This window comes from Anser brachyrhynchus (assembly GCF_964034855.1).
Source record: "Anser brachyrhynchus genome assembly, contig: SCAFFOLD_116, whole genome shotgun sequence".
NCBI lineage: Eukaryota > Metazoa > Chordata > Aves > Anseriformes > Anatidae > Anser > Anser brachyrhynchus.
The window spans coordinates 243,291-261,906 of NW_027663719.1; the positions used below are offsets into that span (position 1 = coordinate 243,291).

The 18,616-nt window shown below is 53.0% G+C and overlaps 1 protein-coding gene across 8 annotated transcripts; it reads left to right on the forward strand.

Moving 5' to 3' along the window:
• The first annotated feature begins 3,371 nt into the window (after nucleotides 1–3,371).
• LOC308186927 (uncharacterized protein) lies at nucleotides 3,372–17,784 on the forward strand. Of its 8 annotated transcripts, none has more exons than XR_013944389.1 (18): nucleotides 3,372–3,408; nucleotides 3,483–5,036; nucleotides 5,288–5,520; nucleotides 5,697–5,784; nucleotides 8,169–8,455; nucleotides 8,557–8,691; nucleotides 8,775–8,825; nucleotides 8,955–9,014; nucleotides 9,115–9,164; nucleotides 9,537–9,628; nucleotides 10,250–10,623; nucleotides 10,764–10,818; nucleotides 11,170–12,797; nucleotides 13,050–13,284; nucleotides 13,461–13,548; nucleotides 14,905–15,137; nucleotides 15,314–15,401; nucleotides 17,416–17,784. XR_013944389.1 is itself a non-coding variant. In XM_080609078.1 (18 exons), exons 11-15 carry the CDS (start codon nucleotides 11,225–11,227, stop codon nucleotides 14,942–14,944), a joined length of 297 nt encoding a protein of 98 aa, XP_080465204.1. In that variant the 5' UTR covers nucleotides 4,902–5,036; nucleotides 5,288–5,520; nucleotides 5,697–5,784; nucleotides 8,169–8,455; nucleotides 8,557–8,691; nucleotides 8,775–8,825; nucleotides 8,955–9,014; nucleotides 9,115–9,168; nucleotides 9,653–10,623; nucleotides 10,764–10,818; nucleotides 11,170–11,224; the 3' UTR covers nucleotides 14,945–14,961; nucleotides 15,044–15,137; nucleotides 15,314–15,401; nucleotides 17,416–17,784. The 8 variants fall into 8 exon arrangements, 7 of the variants coding, with proteins under 7 accessions (XP_080465204.1, XP_080465202.1, XP_080465207.1 ...); XM_080609078.1 differs by lacking the exons at nucleotides 3,372–3,408; nucleotides 9,537–9,628; nucleotides 13,050–13,284; nucleotides 13,461–13,548 and adding an exon at nucleotides 12,897–12,949 and having other exon boundaries at nucleotides 4,902–5,036; nucleotides 9,115–9,168; nucleotides 9,653–10,623; ... (3 more) ...; nucleotides 14,905–14,961; nucleotides 15,044–15,137; XM_080609076.1 differs by lacking the exons at nucleotides 3,372–3,408; nucleotides 9,537–9,628; nucleotides 13,050–13,284; nucleotides 13,461–13,548 and adding an exon at nucleotides 12,897–12,949 and having other exon boundaries at nucleotides 4,902–5,036; nucleotides 9,115–9,168; nucleotides 9,653–10,623; ... (3 more) ...; nucleotides 14,905–14,961; nucleotides 15,044–15,137.
• The last annotated feature ends 832 nt before the right edge of the window (nucleotides 17,785–18,616 follow it).

Here is an 18,616-nt window from a genome sequence, read left to right on the forward strand (position 1 = left end):
ATGCTCGGAGCACAAGAGGAGCTGGGAGCGTGATGCATCTCCTTGGGATGTTAGGTGAGCAAAGCGGTGGTACTGGGTTGGGGAAAGTGGGTCTGGGGCTTCTTGGCTGTTGGGGTAGGGGAAGAAAGAAGAGGAGTGGGTATAGACTGTTTTGTGGATTGTCATTTTTGTTTGTTCTTTCTCCTTGGTCTAAGCTACGTGACCTTGGCTCAGCACAGTAAATGGAAGCGCTAAGCCTGGATCGGGAAGGTGAGTGGAGAAAAGTTGGGAAAAGGGCATTGGTTTTGGTTTGGTAGTCTATTGGTCCCACCTCTGGGTGACTCCTCTTTTCCGGGGACGAAGAAGATAGTGGGAACATCCTAGTTGGCCTCTGTGGTCCACCTTGAGGATGGATTGTGACCCCTGAGAATTAAGTCCAGGGGCAAATACTGTGTGTTTGGGGGTGGTTGGCAGGGGAAGGCGGGCAGTTGTCTGGAGTTGGTCTATCTGACTTCAGTAGCAGAGCAGGTCAGTGGACTACTGTTTTGTTTTTGAGGTGGGTGTTTCACTAGAAGAAGTTTGGCTGGTGTGCCAGTGCCCGATGGCACTTTATTTCTGCAGGTGAAGAGGAGCCTCGTGCCGGAAGCAATGTCCTGGCTAGCCTTCGTGTTCCTTGATGAGGATGGAACCTGCCTCCCGTCATTCCCATGCTAAGTTGTGGGGCAAGTGCTATGTTTGCTTTCGGGTTTTGAATGCACACATAGGGCGAGGGTCTGTGCTTTTAAGTCATTGCTGTGGATGGGGCCTTTTAGGATTGATCACGGTCAGACAGTGTATGGGGGCATGGGATTCTGTCAGGTAGGGCTTGAGCACGTGCCAGGCAGGGCAGTTCCAGCTTGGTGTCTGTGTTCTGTGTTGTCTGTGCTGTGCTGTTGCTCCTGGTGCTTGGCAGGCCCTGGGGAAGCCTTCCTGAGGGTGTTGAACACTTGACCTCACTGGAATAATGCTGATGCTCAATCGGAAGCTGAGCATTTCTTGTCTTGCAGTGGGAGCTTAAAGAGATCATTTCTTCTGTGCGTGTAATTTTTTTGTATCAAATGTTTCTTGATGCGATCATCATATGTTACGCGCTCCTCAGGTCTTGATATCCTCATTGCCTTTTTCCACTGGACAGATTAGATGGGCAACTTGTTAGCCACACCAAAAGTCCTAAATGCTTGTTTCATCATCGTAGGGCTGATCTGAGCACGTCTTGTCTTGCAGTCGCAGCTTAAAGCGCAGATATGTTTCAGGTCTTGTGCATCATATTCGGTTTCAGATGGCATCTGTTTCCATACTCACTCTTGCAGAAGTCATCTGGGTCGCATCAGGAGCTCTGTCTTGGGAATTCATTTCCTAAGAGATTTCTTCTGGGGTTTGCACTCCCCATCCTTCTGGTCTCTTGTCTTGAAGGCAGGCTTTTTATGCCTCCATCATCCCAGTTCTGGCAGTTGCTTCCAGTCGCATGTCGTGACATTTGAGTCTCTCCTTGGGTCTGCTGCAGAGCACCTGTTCTGACTTGCTGTCGCTGTAGGGCTTCCCTCTGGGAGTCCTTTTTTTGCGCCTTGTGTTCTGTGTTTTGTTCGTAATGTTTGTAGCGTGCCTGTGTGTGTGTGTTTGGCCTGGAGCTGTCCTGCCTGGCAGTTAGTGATGGTAGCTAACGTGGCGGTGTACTAATACATTGTCCGGACTGTTTTGGCAAAGACATCCGGTCTGCCTCTGGGCATGTACTGAAGGGCAGCTGGCACAGAGTCATCTCCGTGGTGTTTGGCAAATGTGGAGGGGGAGACTTGAGCTGCTTGCGAGCAGCTGTTTGCATAGTGCTTGAATAGTGCTAGAGGAGAGGTCTGTCATTGAATCTTGAAAGCTCGCAGATATGGAGTTTTGATTTTTTGTTTGTATTTCGTTCCCCCCCGCAGTAGGAGGGGTAAACCTTAGGAGGAACTGGTCACAGGAAAGAGCTCCTTTTGGAACTGTCAAGGACTCGGTAGGCAACCCGGTGACTGGCTTGATCTACTTTCCAGGTGCTGAGGCAAGGGGGCTGCTGTTTTGAAATGATAAAATTAGCCATGGGGTCCCTTGTGTTGTTGAGGGATGGGTGCTAATGCTGGCAGCTGAATGATTACCTTCTATGTTTTCGTTTGTTAAAGCTGAAACACAGCGTACAACCTGGGACTTCGTACCCAGAGCTGCCTCTGGCAAGGTGAGCGATGAACAGATGGAGCAGTAATAGTTGGGTTGCGGTTCTCACTGTCACTCTAAGTGACCCCTCTTTTCTGTTTTAGAGGTGTTGTAGCTGGCTTAAGAGGGTAGATGGAAGCATCTGCCTCGGGGTAGGTAAGCGGGTAGAGGTAAGGCAGCAGATGAGAGTAACTGTCCTAGCTGTGCTGCGGCTTAGGATGCTGCCTTAGCCTATGCTTTTCTTCCTCTTTCACAGGTGTCTCGCACAGGCTCAAAGGAGCAAACTGCATTCTGAAGAGCTGCTTAAGTAGGGGGGCTGGTCATGAGCTGGGTTGGAGCGGAATGGCCAAGTAGCACGAGGTGACTATGAAAGGTCTCTGTCTTGCTTTGCAGGTGCCATGGCAGGCTCTCCACAGAAGTGGCTGAGGATTTGAGATGAGGCCGGAGAGTGACAAGGAGCAGTACGTGCAGGGATGGTTTCCAAGCGCTGCGGTTGCTTTCTCTTCTGTTGGTCAGGTGCCACAGGCAAGGTGGGCTGTGACATCAGTCTTTAGAATCAGAGCAAAGCAGGTCACTGGAATGCCACAGGGCATCTGAGAAGGGTGTTTTAACAGGAAAAGTTTGTCTGGCATGGCGGTGTCTGATGGCAGTGTGTTTCCACAGGTGAAGAGGTGCCTGGAGCCCCATCTCATCTAGCCTGCACGTGCCTTGAGGATAAAGCCTGCTTTCCAGCAGTGTGGAAAGCACCACCAGTCCGTGGTGCCGGCCCGGCCGAGTTGGAGCATGTGAGCAGCTGAAGAAAAAGAGCTAGTGAAAGAGAGGTATTGCAGCAGGTAGGCTGTGCCTGTGAGGTGCCTGAGGATCTGCCTTTTCTTTTTTTTCTTTTGTGGGTGCTTCCTGCAGCCTTGGAGAGGTGAATCCCCACATTGTGGAGTGCTGAGGAAAGACGAGAGGGTCGTCAGCCCAGTCAGTGTCCCTAAGCAAGGTCCCCCTAAGGCAAGTCCTTGAAGTGTTTCCCCTGGTTTAGCAGGTGCTGCAGCAGGCCTTCCTCAGAATCTGCTGAGGGTCTGAGGTGAGGCTGGGTGGGATAGAGGAGCAGTGTGGTGGGTGATTACTTGAGAACACAACGATCATTTTATCCCTTTGTTTTCCCAGGTGGTGTGGGTGATACCGGCTGTACTGTTGGAGCTTGGACTCAGAGAGGAACGGGTGAGCACAACCGTATGTTGCTTCAGCGGTAGTCAGTATTGCGGAGGAGGTGGGCATCAGGGCCGGTGTGCTAGTGAATGCTGGTACGCTGTTTTTGCAGATGATGATGAGCCTGGCCATGGACTAAGATGTCTCTCAGTGTCTGTGCATTTCTTGAGGTGGAGGGAATTTACCATCCAGCAATCTGAGAGCTAAGTTGAGGGGCACCTGGTATTTGCATATGTGGTGTGGCTGATGGGAGCTGGGAGCCGGAGCAGCATGGAGCCAGCCGGCTGAATATACTTCGTGGCACTGTGAGGGTGGTTGAGGCTGCGTCACCTTCAGGCTGCTTGAGGCTGGGTCACCAGGCTAATAGAAGGAGCAGGGGGTATTTTGTAGTGTGAGTGTATGTGCCAGGCAGGACAGTTCCCATCTGTTTATTTGTCTTGTAGTGCTGCTTCTGCAGGGTGTGTTCTGTGTCATGCACGCCTCGGGTCTTTGTATCAAATGTTTCTTGATGTGATCATCATGTTACGTGCTCCTCAGGTCTTGATATCCTCATTGCTTTTTGCACTGGACAGACTAGAAAGGCAACTTGTTAGCCGTACCAAAGGTCCTAAAAGCTTGTTTTGTCATCATGGGTCTGATCCGAGCACTTCTTGTATTGCAGTCGCAGCTTAAAGCTCGGATGTGTTTCAGGTCTTGTGCATCATATTCGGTTTCAGATGGCATCTGTTTCCATACTCACTCTTGCAGAAGTCATCTGGGTCGCATCAGGAGCTCTGTCTTGGGAATTCATTTCCTAAGAGATTTCTTCTGGGGTTTGCACTCCCCATCCTTCTGGTCTCTTGTCTTGAAGGCAGGCTTTTTATGCCTCCATCATCCCAGTTCTGGCAGTTGCTTCCAGTCGCATGTCGTGACATTTGAGTCTCTCCTTGGGTCTGCTGCAGAGCACCTGTTCTGACTTGCTGTAGGGCTTCCCTCTGGGAGTCCTCTTTTTTTTTGCGCCTTGTGTTCTGTGTTTTGTTCGTAATGTTTGTAGCGTGCCTGTGTGTGTGTGTTTGGCCTGGAGCTGTCTTGCCTGGCAGTTAGTGATGGTAACTAACGTGGCGGTGTACTAATACATTGTCCGGACTGTTTTGGCAAAGACATCCGGTCTGCCTCTGGGCACGTACTGAAGGGCAGCTGGCACAGAGTCATCTCCGTGGTGTTTGGCAAATGTGGAGGGGGAGACTTGAGCTGCTTGCGAGCAGCTGTTTGCATAGTGCTTGAATAGTGCTAGAGGAGAGGTCTGTCATTGAATCTTGAAAGCTCGCAGATATGGAGTTTTGATTTTTTGTTTGTATTTCGTTCCCCCCCGCAGTAGGAGGGGTAAACCTTAGGAGGAACTGGTCACAGGAAAGAGCTCCTTTTGGAACTGTCAAGGACTCGGTAGGCAACCCGGTGACTGGCTTGATCTACTTTCCAGGTGCTGAGGCAAGGGGGCTGCTGTTTTGAAATGATAAAATTAGCCATGGGGTCCCTTGTGTTGTTGAGGGATGGGTGCTAATGCTGGCAGCTGAATGATTATCTTCTGACTGTTTTCATTTGTTAAAGCTGAAACACAGCGTACAACCTGGGACTTCACGACCAGAGCTGGTTTTGGCAAGGTGAGCGATGAACAGATGTAGCAGTTATTTTAGGGGTGCGGTTGTCACTGCAGTTACTTAACTACACAAAATACAGTTAAAGTCCTGTTTATATTCCAGAGGTGGTGTAGCTGGCTTAAGAGAGCAGATGGAAGCATCTGCCTCGAGGGCAGGTGAGGAGGCAGAGTAAGGGAGCAGGTGAGAGTACCTGTCCTAGCTGTGCTGCAGCTTTGGATGCTGCCGCGGCCTATGCTTTTCTTTTTCTTTCGCAGGTGCCTTGCACAGACTCAGAGGGGCCAAGCTGCACTCTGAAGAGCAGCACGAGAAGGGCAGGCTGGTCGTGAGTGGGGTTGGAGCAGAATGGCCAAGTTGCGCAAGGTGACTGCGAAGGGTTTCCATCTTGCTTTGCAGGTGCCATGGCAGGCTCTACACAGAAGTGGCTGAGGATTTGAGAAGAGGTTACAGAGCATCAAGGAGCGGCACGTGCAGTGACGGTTTCCAAACGGTATGGTTGCTTTCTCTTCTGTTGGTCAGGTGCCACAGGCAAGGTGGGCTGTGACACTAGTCTTTAGAATCGGAGCAAAGCAGGTCACTTGAATGCCGCGGGGCATCTGAGAAGGGTGTTTTAACAGAAAAAGCTTGTCTGGCATGGCAGTGCCTGATGGCAGTGTGTTTCCACAGGTGAAGAGGTGCCTGAAGCCCCATCCTGTCTAGCCTGTGCACACCTCGCTGAGAACGAAAGCCGCTTTCCAGTAATTCAGAAAGCCAAGTTACGTCTCGGCCTCGAGCATCTGGGGCTCGTGCCTGTGCTTTTGGGCCTGTCTGTAGCGTTTGGCACCTGCATTAGTAGTTTCTTGGCGTATCTTTAGGCTTTTGGGGCCTGTGTCTTGGGGGGGGTGTGGAGCTGCTTGTACACCTTTGGGGCTTGCATCTGGGGGGGGGGGGGAGTTGCTTGAACACCTTTGGGGACTGTGTCTGGGGGAGGGGTCAGGGCCTGCATCTGGGGGGGTTGGAAGCTGCTCCTACAATGTAGGGATCTGTGTCTGTGGTGGTTGGGAGCTGCTTGTACACAGTATGGGCTTGCGTTTGGGGGTGGGTGTTGGGAGCTGGAGCTGCTTGTACAATTCAGGGATCTGCATCTGGAGGGGGTAGGGAGCTGCTTGTCCACCTTTGGGACTTGCATCTGGGGGGGGGTGGGAGCTGCTTGTCCACCTTTGGGACTTGCATCTGGGGGGGGTTGGGAGCTGCTTGTATATCTTTGGGACTTGTATCTGGGGGGGGGGTTGGGAGCTGCTTGTACATTGCAGGGTCCTGCCTTGGGCATGGTTTGTAGCTGCTTGTACAGCTTTGGGGTCTGCAGCTGGGGGGTGGTTGAGAGGTGCTTGTCCACTGTAGGTGCCCACGTTTGGGGAGTTGGGAGCTGCTTGTACACTTTTGGGGCCTGCAGCTGGGAGGGGTTGTGAGATGCTTGTACATGCTAGGGGCTTCCCTCTACGGGGCTTTGGGGCCTGCCTCTGGGGGGGGGGTTGTTGTGAGCTGCTTGCACACCCTTGGGGCCTGCCTCTGCGGGGGCTTGGTGCCTGTGTCTGGGGAGTGGGGGGGTTCAGAGCTGGTTGTACAGTATAGGAGCCTGCGTTGGGGGGGGGTTGGGAGCTGCTCGTACACTGGACGCCAGGGTTGGGGGGGGGAGGTTTGGAGCTGCCTTGTGCACCTTTGGGGCTTGCAGCTGGGAGGGGGTTGGGAGCTGCTTGTACACCTCTGGGACTTGCATCTGGGGGGGGTTGGGAGCTGCTTGTACACTGTTAGGGCCTGCCTTGGGGGTGGGGTTGGGAGCTGCCTCTACGCTGTAGGGGTCTGGGTCTTGGGGGGTTGGGGCTGTGTTTACAGCTTTGGGGCGTGCCTCTGGGGAGGGTGGGGAGTTGCTTGTATACGCTAGGGGCTTCCCTCTATGGGGCTTTGGGGCCTGCCTCGGGGGGGGGAGGGGTTGGAAGCTGCTTGCACACCCTTGGGGCCTGCCTCTGCGGGGGCTTGGTGCCTGCGTCTGGTGAGTGGGGGGGGGGGTTCAGAGCTGGTTGTAGTGTAGGAGCCTGCGTTGAGGGGGGGTTGGGAGCTGCTCGTACACTGGAAGCCTGGGTTGGGGGGGGGGAGGTTTGGAGCTGCTTGTGCACCTTTGGGGCTTGCATCTGGGGGGGGTTGGGGCCTGCCTCTGGGGGGGCTTGGTGCCTGTGTCTGGGGAGTGGGGGGGTTCAGAGCTGGTTGTACAGTATAGGAACCTGCGTTGGGCTGAGGGGGGTTGGGAGCTGCTCGTGCACTGGACGCCTGGGATGGGGGGGAGGTTTGGAGCTGCTTGTGCAGCTTTGGGACTTGTATGTGTGGGGGGGTCGGGTGCTGGTTGTATCCCTTTGGGGCCTGCCTCTGGGGAGGGAGGGTGGGGAATTGCTTGTACACCTTTGGGGCCTGTGTCTGGAGGGGCTTGGGGCCTGCGTCTGGGGGGGGGGGTTGGAGCTGGTTGTACACCTTTCGGGCTTGCATCTGGAGGGGGTTGGGGCCTGCCTCTGGGGGGTGGTTGTGAGCTGCTTGTACACCTTTGGGGCCTGCGCCTGGGGGGGGGGTGGGAGCTGCTTGCACACTGTTAGGGCCTGCCTTGGGGGGGGGGGGGGTTGGGGCATGTGCCTTGGGGGGGTGGGGTTGGGAGTTGCTTCTATGCTGTAGGGGTCTGGGTCTTGGGGGGTTGGGGCTGTTTGTACACCTTTGGGGCGTGCCTCTGGGGAGGGTGTCTGGTGTTTGGGGGCTTTTCTGTAGCGTTTGGGGCTTGCATTTTGGCTTTGGGATGTGTCTTGAGCTTCTGGGGCCTAGCTGTAGTGCTTGGGGCATGCGTCTGGGGCTTTTCTGTAGCATTTTGGTCGCGTGTTTGTGATTTGGGGTCTGTATCCAGGGTTTTGCCTTTTTTTGTAGTTTTCAGCTTTGTGTCAGTTTCTTTGTGGGTTGCCTGGGGTTGGGGCAGTTTGGGGTTTGGATCATTAGTCAGTGTCATTAGCGTCGGGGGGTTGATATGAAGGGTTAGGGTTGTGGTTAGAGTTGTTAGGGCTAAAGGGAATAAGGATTTTAGGGTAAGGGGATCAAGGTTGTGGGAATAAAAATGTTTTTGCACAGAGTTACCTTGTTTAGAGGGAAGGAAGGTGGTATTGAGATATGCTTGCAGTGAGAAGAAAGCTTACCAGACAACCTTGTGAAATGCAGACAACCAGAATCCTTAGAGCAATTGGGTGGAAATCACGGTGTAAGAAACATTACCACCTCAAAGAGGAAAACAGTCAAGGAAAAAAGAAAATTGACTTGTAACAGGCCAGCAGCTGTGTATTTTCAGTGAAGCACCGGATAGATCGTGAACCTGGATTACCCAGTCAATGGGGAAACTGAAGCGAAGAATCTCAGAGCTGGTGAGGAGCTGAAGTAAAGGAGCTGGGAAGAGAGAGGTATTGCAGCAGGTACGCTGTGGCTGTGAGGTGCCTCAGGGTGTGCTTTTCTCTTGTCTCTGCAGGGGCTTCATGCAGTCTTGGACAGGGAAATCCCCATGACACGGAGCAGTGAGGGAAGGTGAGAGTTCTATCAGCCTGGTGATCCCTGATCTGAAGCAAAGGGAAGACATTCAGGTGTTTCCCTCTGAGGGTCTGAGGTGAGGCTGTTTGGGACAGAGGAGCAATGTGGCAGGTGGAGGCTTGCAAGCAGAGCGATCATTTTGTCCTTCTGTGTTCCCAGGTGGCATGGGTGATGGTGGCCGTTCCTTTCGAGCTTGGATCTAACTTGCAGGTACAGAGGCAAGTGGACTGTTGTTTTGAAATGAAAACATTAAATATGGGGTGACTTCTGTTGTTGAGGGATGGGTGCTAATGCTGTCAGCTGAATGTTCATGGTCTGACTGTGTTTTCCTTTGTTCAGGCTGAAACGCAGTGTGCAGTACAGGACGTCACGACCCGAGCTGCCTCTGGAGTGACTCTGGTGAGTGATGAACAGAGGTAGCTGTTATTTTTGGGGTGCGGCTGTCGTTGCAATTTTTTTAACTACATCAGATAGAGTAAAATTCCAGTTTCTCTTTTAGAGGTGCTATAGGCGGCTTCAGAGAACGGGTGGAAGCATCTGCCATGTGGGGTAGGTAAGCAGCTGAGGTAAAGGAGGGGATGAGAGTAACTGTCCTGAGGGTGCAGTGTCTTTTATTGCTGTGGTTGCCTTCTCTTCTGCTTATCAGGTGCCACAGGCAAGGTGGGCTGTGATAGTCTTTAGAATAGGAGCAATGCAGGTCACTGCAATGCTGTTTGGTTCCTGAGGCAGGTGTTGTAGAGGAGAAAAGCTTTCAATATTCAAAGCTGAAGCCAAAACATGGGGATTGTTGCTTCTAGAAACAACCCAGTTCTCTTGTCTGCACCCTGCATGCTGTTGAGCTAAGCCATATAAATAGATACATAAACCACAGGTGTTGCTTCTCCTCTTTCTACTTTGTGCTTTGCCCCTCCCCTTTCCCAGGTGATTGGCTTTGGGTCCCAGGCAGGGCCTAGTGGTAATTGAGTCACAGGCATCCCATCAGAGAGCTCATTCTGCCTGGGCTGCACTTTGGGGTAAGTGCTTTGTTTTTCCTTCAGTCAGTTGCAGGGGTCTTTAGGTGGGTCAGAGTCTACAGACTGATGCGTTTCCAAGTAGAGACTGGTACGCCCATCTTTGTGGGGTAACAACTAGTAGGACCTGTTAGAGTAAACCAATCTAGTAATAGGTGCCTGTATTGCATGCAGCTCTTCTTCAGGTGAGTAATTGTTATAGCATGTTTATGGATAGGATGTCAATGTTACTTTGTGTGTTTGCTTTGTGGTTCTGGGTCCCTTATGATTTCTGCAGAATTAAGGCAAATATTATCAAAGTTACAACCTTGGTGGCAAAGTGATGGAGCAGAGTTTAGGAGATAAGTATCATCGAAGCTCCCTGTGTAAGCATGTGTCTGAAAAGAGCAGCAGTAGGCATGTAAGGGGTAGTCTTTTTCAGGGTTAGGGACAGTTTGTTATATTTTTGGAGCTTTTGCCTGTGGTTTGTGTGGCTGTAGAGTCTTCAGATGTTGCAGCCTTCTAGTTTTTAAGTGCTTGGAATTCACGTAATAGAGGTGTGCTTAGGAGGTGTTGCTGGCTAACTTGTTTTTGGGAAATGGTGGGGTACGGTTCCTTTTTTTTGAGTTACCTTTTAATCTCTAGGTATATCAAGCCATTTGCATAACTGTCCAGAGGCTTCACAAGGAGCTTCAGTACGCACCCGAAGGGGCTTGACCGCATAAGTGCAGTATTATGGAAAGACTGAGCAGGGTCACCGTTCTCATCTGTAAAGGAGAAGTCTGTGATTACCCCTGTTGGGGCTGCTGTGCATTCATGGCCTTTTGGCATTTGTGGACCTGAGGGCGTGTTTTTTTTTTTTCTGGCTCTCGTCTCTGTGTTTGAGTCCTCTGCAAGGAGCTGTACTGTTTGCGTATCCATCACGGATATGACCTTCTCTTTCTGTTTCTTGTATCCCAGGGCATGGGCACAGACACTTGAATGAGGCACGAGGATGATGCATCTCCTTGGGATGTTAGGTGAGCGAAGCGGTGGTACTGGGTTGGGGAACATGTGTCTGGGGCTTCTTGGCTGTTGGGGTAGGGGAGGAAAGAAGAGGAGTGGGTATAGACTGTTTTGTGGATTGTCATTTTTGTTTGTTCTTTCTCCTTGGTCTAAGCCACGTGACCTTGGCTCAGTACAGTAAATGGAAGCGCTAAGCCTGGATCGGGAAGGTGAGTGGAGAAAAGTTGGGAAAAGGGCATTGGTTTTGGTTTGGTAGTCTATTGGTCCCACCTCTGGGTGACTCCTCTTTTCCGGGGACGAAGAAGATAGTGGGAACATCCTAGTTGGCCTCTGTGGTCCACCTTGAGGATGGATTGTGACCCCTGAGAATTAAGTCCAGGGGCAAATACTGTGTGTTTGGGGGTGGTTGGCAGGGGAAGGCGGGCAGTTGTCTGGAGTTGGTCTATCTGACTTCAGTAGCAGAGCAGGTCAGCGGACTACTGTTTTGTTTTTGAGGTGGGTGTTTCACTAGAAGAAGTTTGGCTGGTGTGCCAGTGCCTGATGGCGCTTTATTTCTGCAGGTGAAGAGGAGCCTCGTGCCGGAAGCAATGTCCTGGCTAGCCTTCGTGTTCCTTGATGAGGATGGAACCTGCCTCCCGTCATTCCCATGCTAAGTTGTGGGGCAAGTGCTATGTTTGCTTTCGGGTTTTGAATGCACACATAGGGCGAGGGTCTGTGCTTTTAAGTCATTGCTGTGGATGGGGCCTTTTAGGATTGATCACGGTCAGACAGAGTGTGTGGAGGCGTGGGATTCTGTCAGGTATTGCTTGAGCACGTGCCAGGCAGGGCAGTTCCAGCTTGGTGTCTGTGTTCTGTGTTGTCTGTGCTGTTGCTCCTGGTGCTTGGCAGGCCCTGGGGAAGCCGTCCTGAGGGTGTTGAACACTTGACCTCACTGGAATAATGCTGATGCTCAAACGGAAGCTGAGCATTTCTTGTCTTGCAGTGGGAGCTTAAAGAGATCATTTCTTCTGTGCGTGTAATTTTTTTTGTATCAAATGTTTCTTGATGCGATCATCATATGTTACGCGCTCCTCAGGTCTTGATATCCTCATTGCCTTTTTCCACTGGACGGATTAGATGGGCAACTTGTTAGCCACACCAAAGGTCCTAAATGCTTGTTTCATCATTGTAGGGCTGATCTGAGCACTTCTTGTCTTGCAGTCACAGCCTGAAGCGCAGATGTGTTTCAGGTCTTGTGCATCATATTCGGTTTCAGATGGCATCTGTTTCCATCCTCGCTGTTGCGGAAGTCATGTGGGCTTCATCAGGAGCTCTGTCTTGGGAGTTCATTTCCGAAGCATTTTTCTTCTGGGGTTTGCACTCCCCATCCTTCTGGTCTCTTGTCTTGAAGGCAGGCTTTTTATGCCTCCATCATCCCAGTTCTGGCAGTTGCTTCCAGTCGCATGTCGTGACATTTGAGTCTCTCCTTGGGTCTGCTGCAGAGCACCTGTTCTGACTTGCTGTAGGGCTTCCCTCTGGGAGTCCTCTTTTTTTTTGCGCCTTGTGTTCTGTGTTTTGTTCGTAATGTTTGTAGCGTGCCTGTGTGTGTGTGTTTGGCCTGGAGCTGTCCTGCCTGGCAGTTAGTGATGGTAACTAACGTGGCGGTCCATCGGTGTACTAATACATTGTCCGGACTGTTTTGGCAAAGACATCCGGTCTGCCTCTGGGCACGTACTGAAGGGCAGCTGGCACAGAGTCATCTCTGTGGTGTTTGGCAAATGTGGAGGGGGAGACCTGAGCTGCTTGCGAGCAGCTGTTTGCATAGTGCTTGAATAGTGCTAGAGGAGAGGTCTGTCATTGAATCTTGAAAGCTCGCAGATATGGAGTTTTGATTTTTTGTTTGTATTTCGTTCCCCCCCGCAGTAGGAGGGGTAAACCTTAGGAGGAACTGGTCACAGGAAAGAGCTCCTTTTGGAACTGTCAAGGACTCGGTAGGCAACCCGGTGACTGGCTTGATCTACTTTCCAGGTGCTGAGGCAAGGGGGCTGCTGTTTTGAAATGATAAAATTAGCCATGGGGTCCCTTGTGTTGTTGAGGGATGGGTGCTAATGCTGGCAGCTGAATGATTATCTTCTGACTGTTTTCATTTGTTAAAGCTGAAACACAGCGTACAACCTGGGACTTCACGACCAGAGCTGGTTTTGGCAAGGTGAGCGATGAACAGATGTAGCAGTTATTTTAGGGGTGCGGTTGTCACTGCAGTTACTTAACTACACAAAATACAGTTAAAGTCCTGTTTATATTCCAGAGGTGGTGTAGCTGGCTTAAGAGAGCAGATGGAAGCATCTGCGTCGAGGGCAGGTGAGGGGGCAGAGTAAGGGAGCAGGTGAGAGTACCTGTCCTAGCTGTGCTGCGGCTTTGGATGCTGCCGCGGCCTATGCTTTTCTGTTTTCTGTCGCAGGTGCTTTGCACAGACTCAGAGGGGCCAAGCTGCACTCTGAAGAGCAGCACGAGAAGGGCAGGCTGGTCGTGAGTGGAGCAGTGGAGCAGAATGGCCAAGTTGCGCAAGGTGACTGCGAAGGGTTTCCATCTTGCTTTGCAGGTGCCATGGCAGGCTCTACACAGAAGTGGCTGAGGATTTGAGAAGAGGTTACAGAGCATCAAGGAGCGGCACGTGCAGTGACGGTTTCCAAACGGTATGGTTGCTTTCTCTTCTGTTGGTCAGGTGCCACAGGCAAGGTGGGCTGTGACACTAGTCTTTAGAATCAGAGCAAAGCAGGTCACTTGAATGCCGCGGGGCATCTGAGAAGGGTGTTTTAACAGAAAAAGCTTGTCTGGCATGGCAGTGCCTGATGGCAGTGTGTTTCCACAGGTGAAGAGGTGCCTGAAGCCCCATCCTGTCTAGCCTGCGCACACCTCGCTGAGAACGAAAGCCGCTTTCCAGTAATTCAGAAAGCCAAGTTACGTCTCGGCCTCGAGCATCTGGGGCGTGTGCCTGTGCTTTTGGGCCTGTCTGTAGCGTTTGGCACCTGCATTAGTACTTGCTTGGCATATGTTTAGGCTTTTGGGGCCTGTGTCTTGGGGGGGGGTGTGGAGCTGCTTGTACACCTTTGGGGCTTGCATCTGGGGGGGGTTGGGAGCTGCTTGTACACCTCTGGGGCTTGCATCTGGGGGGGGTTGGGAGCTGCTTGTACACCTCTGGGGCTTGCATCTTGGGGGGGTTGGGAGCTGCTTGTACACCTCTGGGGCTTGCATCTGGGGGGGGTTGGGAGCTGCTTGTGCACCTTTGGGGCTTGCATCTGGGGGGGGTTGGGAGCTGCTTGTACACCTTTGGGACTTGCATCTGGGGGGGTTGGGAGCTGCTTGTACATCTTTCGGGCTTGCATCTGGAGGGGGTTGGGAGCTGCTTGTACACTGTTAGGGCCTGCCTTGGGGGGGGTGGGTTGGGGCATGTGCCTTGGGGGTGGGGTTGGGAGCTGCTTCTACGCTGTAGGGGTCTGGGTCTTGGGGGGTTGGGGCTGTGTTTACAGCTTTGGGGCGTGCCTCTGGGGAGGGTGGGGAGTTGCTTGTACATGCTAGGGGCTTCCCTCTGTGGGGCTTTGGGGCCTGCCTCGGGGGGGGGAGGGGTTGGAAGCTGCTTGCACACCCTTGGGGCCTGCCTCTGCGGGGGCTTGGTGCCTGCGTCTGGTGAGTGTGGGGGGGGGGGTGGTTTCAGAGCTGGTTGTAGTGTAGGAGCCTGCGTTGGGGGGGGGTTGGGAGCTGCTTGTACATTGGAAGCCTGGTTTGGGGGGGGGGGAGGTTTGGAGCTGCTTGTGCACCTTTGGGGCTTGCATCTGGGGGGGGGGTTGGGGCCTGCCTCTGGGGGGGGTGGGTGGTTGTGAGCTGCTTGCACACCCTTGGGGCCTGCCTCTGCGGGGGCTTGGTGCTTGCATCTGGGGAGTGGGGGGGGTTCAGAGCTGGTTGTACAGTAAAGGAGCCTGCGTTGGGGGGGGGGGGGTGGGAGCTGCTCATACACTGGACGCCTGGGATGGGGGGGGAGGTTTGGAGCTGCTTGTGCACCTTTGGGACTTGCATCTGGGGGGGGTCGGGTGCTGGTTGTACACCTTTGGGGCCTGCCTCTGGGGGGGTGGTTGTGAGCTGCTTGTACACCTTTGGGGCCTGTGTCTGGGGGGGGTGGGAGCTGCTTGTACACTGTTAGGGCATGCCTTGGGGGGTGGGGGTTGGGGTATGTGCCTTGGGGGGTTGGGGTTGGGAGCTGCTTCTATGCTGTAGGGGTCTGGGTCTTGGGGGCCTATGCTTTTCTTTTTCTTTCGCAGGTGCCTTGCACAGACTCAGAGGGGCCAAGCTGCACTCTGAAGAGCAGCACGAGAAGGGCAGGCTGGTCGTGAGTGGGGTTGGAGCAGAATGGCCAAGTTGCGCAAGGTGACTGCGAAGGGTATCCATCTTGCTTTGCAGGTGCCATGGCAGGCTCTACACAGAAGTGGCTGAGGATTTGAGAAGAGGTTACAGAGCATCAAGGAGCGGCACGTGCAGTGACGGTTTCCAAACGGTATGGTTGCTTTCTCTTCTGTTGATCAGGTGCCACAGGCAAGGTGGGCTGTGACAGTAGTCTTTAGAATCGGAGCAAAGCAGGTCACTTGAATGCCACGGGGCATCTGAGAAGGGTGTTTTAACAGAAAAAGCTTGTCTGGCATGGCAGTGCCTGATGGCAGTGTGTTTCCACAGGTGAAGAGGTGCCTGGAGCCCCATCCTGTCTAGCCTGCGCACACCTCGCTGAGAACGAAAGCCGCTTTCCAGTAATTCAGAAAGCCAAGTTACGTCTCGGCCTCGAGCATCTGGGGCGTGTGCCTGTGCTTTTGGGCCTGTCTGTAGCGTTTGGCACCTGCATTAGTACTTGCTTGGCATATGTTTAGGCTTTTGGGGCCTGTGTCTTGGGGGTTTGTGGAGCTGCTTGTACACCTTTGGGGACTGTGTTTTGGGGGGGGGGGTCAGGGCCTGCATCTGGGCGGGTTGGAAGCTGTTCCTAGAATGTAGGGATCTGTATCTGTGGGGGTTGGGAGCTGCTTGTACACTGCAGGGATCTACATCTGGAGGGGGTTGGGAACTGCTTGTCCACCTTTGGGACTTGCATCTGGGGGGTGGTTGGGAGCTGCTTGTACACCTTTTGGACTTGCATCTGGAGTGGGTTGGGAGCTGCTTGTACATCTTTGGGACTTGTATCTGGGGGGGGTTGAGAGCTGCTTGTACACTGCAGGGTCCTGCCTTGGGCATGGTTTGTAGCTGCTTGTACAGCTTTGGGGTCTGCAGCTGGGGGGTGGTTGAGAGGTACTTGTCCACTGTAGGTGCCCATGTCTGGGGAGTTGGGAGCTGCTTGTACACTTCTGGGGCCTGCAGCTGGGAGGGGTTGTGAGATGCTTGTACATGCTAGGGGCTTCCCTCTATGGGGCTTTGGTGCTTGCCTCGTGGGGGGGGTGGTTGGGAGCTGCTTGCACACCCTTGGGGCCTGCCTCTGTGGGGGCTTGGTGCTTCCGTCTGGGGAGCGGGGGGGTGGGGGTTCAGAGCTGGTTGTACAGTATAGGAGCCTGCGTTGGGGGGGGGTTGGGAGCTGCTCGTACACTGGACGCCTGGGTTGGGGGGGGGAGGTTTGGAGCTGCCTTGTGCACCTTTGGGGCTTGCATCTGGGGGGGGGGGTCGGGTGCTGGTTGTACACCTCTGGGGCCTGCCTCTGGGGAGGGAGGGTGGGGAGGGAGTTGCTTGTACCCCTTCGGGGCCTGTGTCTGGGGGGGGTTTGGCGCCTGCGTCTGGGGGGGGGAGTTTGGAGCTGGTTGTACACCTTTCGGGATTGCCTCTGGAGGGGGTTGGGGCCTGCCTCTGGGGGGGGGGGGGTGGTTGTGAGCTGCTTGTACACCTTTGGGGCCTGCGCCTGGGGGGGGGGGTGGGAGCTGCTTGTACACTGTTAGGGCCTGCCTTGGGGGGGGGGGGGTTGGGGCATGTGCCTTGGGGGATGGGGTTGGGAGCTGCTTCTATGCTGTAGGGGTCTGGGTCTTGGGGGGTTGGGGCTGTTTGTATACCTTTGGGGCGTGCCTCTGGGGAGGGCGGGGAGTTGCTTGTACACCTTTGGGGCCTGTGTCTGGGGGGGGGTTGGGGCCTGTGCTGGGGGGGGTTGGGAGCTGCTTGTACACTCTAGGGTCCTCTGGCGGGCTTTGGAGCCTCCCTTTGAGGGGGGCAGTTGGGAGCTGGTTGTACACCTTTGGGGCCTGAGTTTGGGGCGTGCGGGCTGGGGCTGGGGCCTGCATCTGGGTGGGGTGGGGTCCAGTTCATGGGGGGAGGGTTGGGAGCTGCTTGTGGACAGTTGGGGTCTGCATCTGGGTGTGGTTGGGGCCTGTGTCTGGGGGTGGGTCGTGGCCTGCGTGTAGACTTCTGCAGCCTGTGTCTGGTGTTTGGGGGCTTTTCTGTAGCGTTTGGGGCTTGCATTTTGGCTTTGGGATGTGTCTTGAGCTTCTGGGGCCTAGCTGTAGTGCTTGGGGCCTGCGTCTGGGGCTTTTCTGTAGCATTTTGGTCGCGTGTTTGTGATTTGGGGTCTGTATCCAGGGTTTTGCCTTTTTTGTAGTTTTCAGCTTTGTGTCAGTTTCTTTGTCGGTTGCCTGGGGTTAGGGGCAGTTTGGGGTTTGGATCATTAGTCAGTGTCATTAGCGTCGGGGGGTTGATACGAAGGGTTAGGGTTGTGGTTAGAGTTGTTAGGGTTAAAGGGAATAAGGATTTTTAGGGTAAGGGGATCAAGGTTGTGGGAATAAAAATGTTTTAGCACAGAGTTACATCGTTTAGAGGGAAGGAAGGTGGTATTGAGATATGCTTGCAGTGAGAAGAAAGCTTACCAGACAACCTTGTGAAATGCAGACAACCAGAATCCTTAGAGCAATTGGGTGGAAATCACGGTGTAAGAAACATTACCACCTCAAAGAGGAAAACAGTCAAGGAAAAAAGAAAATTGACTTGTAACAGGCCAGCAGCTGTGTATTTTCAGTGAAGCACCGGATAGATCGTGAACCTGGATTACCCAGTCAATGGGGAAACTGGGGAGGGTCCTGGTCACCGAGAGGAAAAAAAAATTTATATAAACTGTGTTATGGAACTAGTAGGTAGTTTGTGGGACGCCTGCCATTGCAATCGTGAATAAAAATGCTACTTCACTGAGATCCTTGCCTGAGCCTATGTTATTGGTTACAGAGTGTTTCTAACAAGATGTTAGGGTTTTAAGGTTTCAGGGCTAAGGCACTAGGGTTGGGTTTCAGGGTTAGGGTTTCCAGGGTTTAGGGTTAGGTTTTTAAGGTTGTTAGGGCTGGAGTTATAAGGGTTAGGGGTTGGGGGTTGGTGTGTTAAGGTTTTAAAATATTTTGTGGTTTTAGTGTTGATAGGGTTTTTAGGGTTAGGGTCTTAGGGTTTTAGTTATGGTCAGGTATTTAGAGTTAGGGTTTTAAGGTCTTAAAAAAAAAATTAAGGTTAGGGTCTCCAGGGTTAGGGCTTTGAGAATCTTTACTTTTTGGGTTAGGGTTTAGAGGGTCTTAATTTTTAGGGTTAGGGCTTTTAGGCATAGGTCTAGTGTGGTAAATTTTATCGGGTTAGGACTGTAAGGGTTTTTAGGGTTAGGGTTTCTAGGGTTTTTTGGGGTAGGGGTTAGGGTTAGATCGGTGGTTGCCGTAGGCTTAGGGGTCAAGGTTCTGAGGGGTTAGGCCTCATATTAGGGCGGAAGGCCAAAATAAGAGGGTGGGAGCCCCCCCAAAATCGAAGGGTTGAAGCCCCAAGTTAGGGGAAGGAACGTCAAAATAGTGGGGTCCCCCAAAATTGGGCGGAAGAGCTCTTAATATTGGGGGAAACCCAAAAAAGGAGGGTGGGGGACTCTAAAATTGGTTGTGTCCCCCCCAAAATTGGTTGTGTCCCCCCCAAAATTGGTTGTGTCCCCCCCCAGTTAGGGGAGGAACCCCCAAAATTGGGTGGGCGAACCCCCAAATTGGGGGGGAAGAAGACTTA

Bases quoted from the DNA above. Each gene is read 5' to 3' on its own strand.
- LOC308186927 (XM_080609075.1), top strand. From the start codon at position 11,225: ATGAGGATGGAACCTGCCTCCCGTCATTCCCATGCTAAGTTGTGGG. The intron at 11,271-12,511 runs GCAAGTGCTATG...TCCCCCCCGCAG, and splicing joins TTCCCATGCTAAGTTGTGGG to TAGGAGGGGTAAACCTTAGG. The intron at 12,950-14,904 runs GTGAGGGGGCAG...TTTCTTTCGCAG, and splicing joins AGCATCTGCGTCGAGGGCAG to GTGCCTTGCACAGACTCAGA.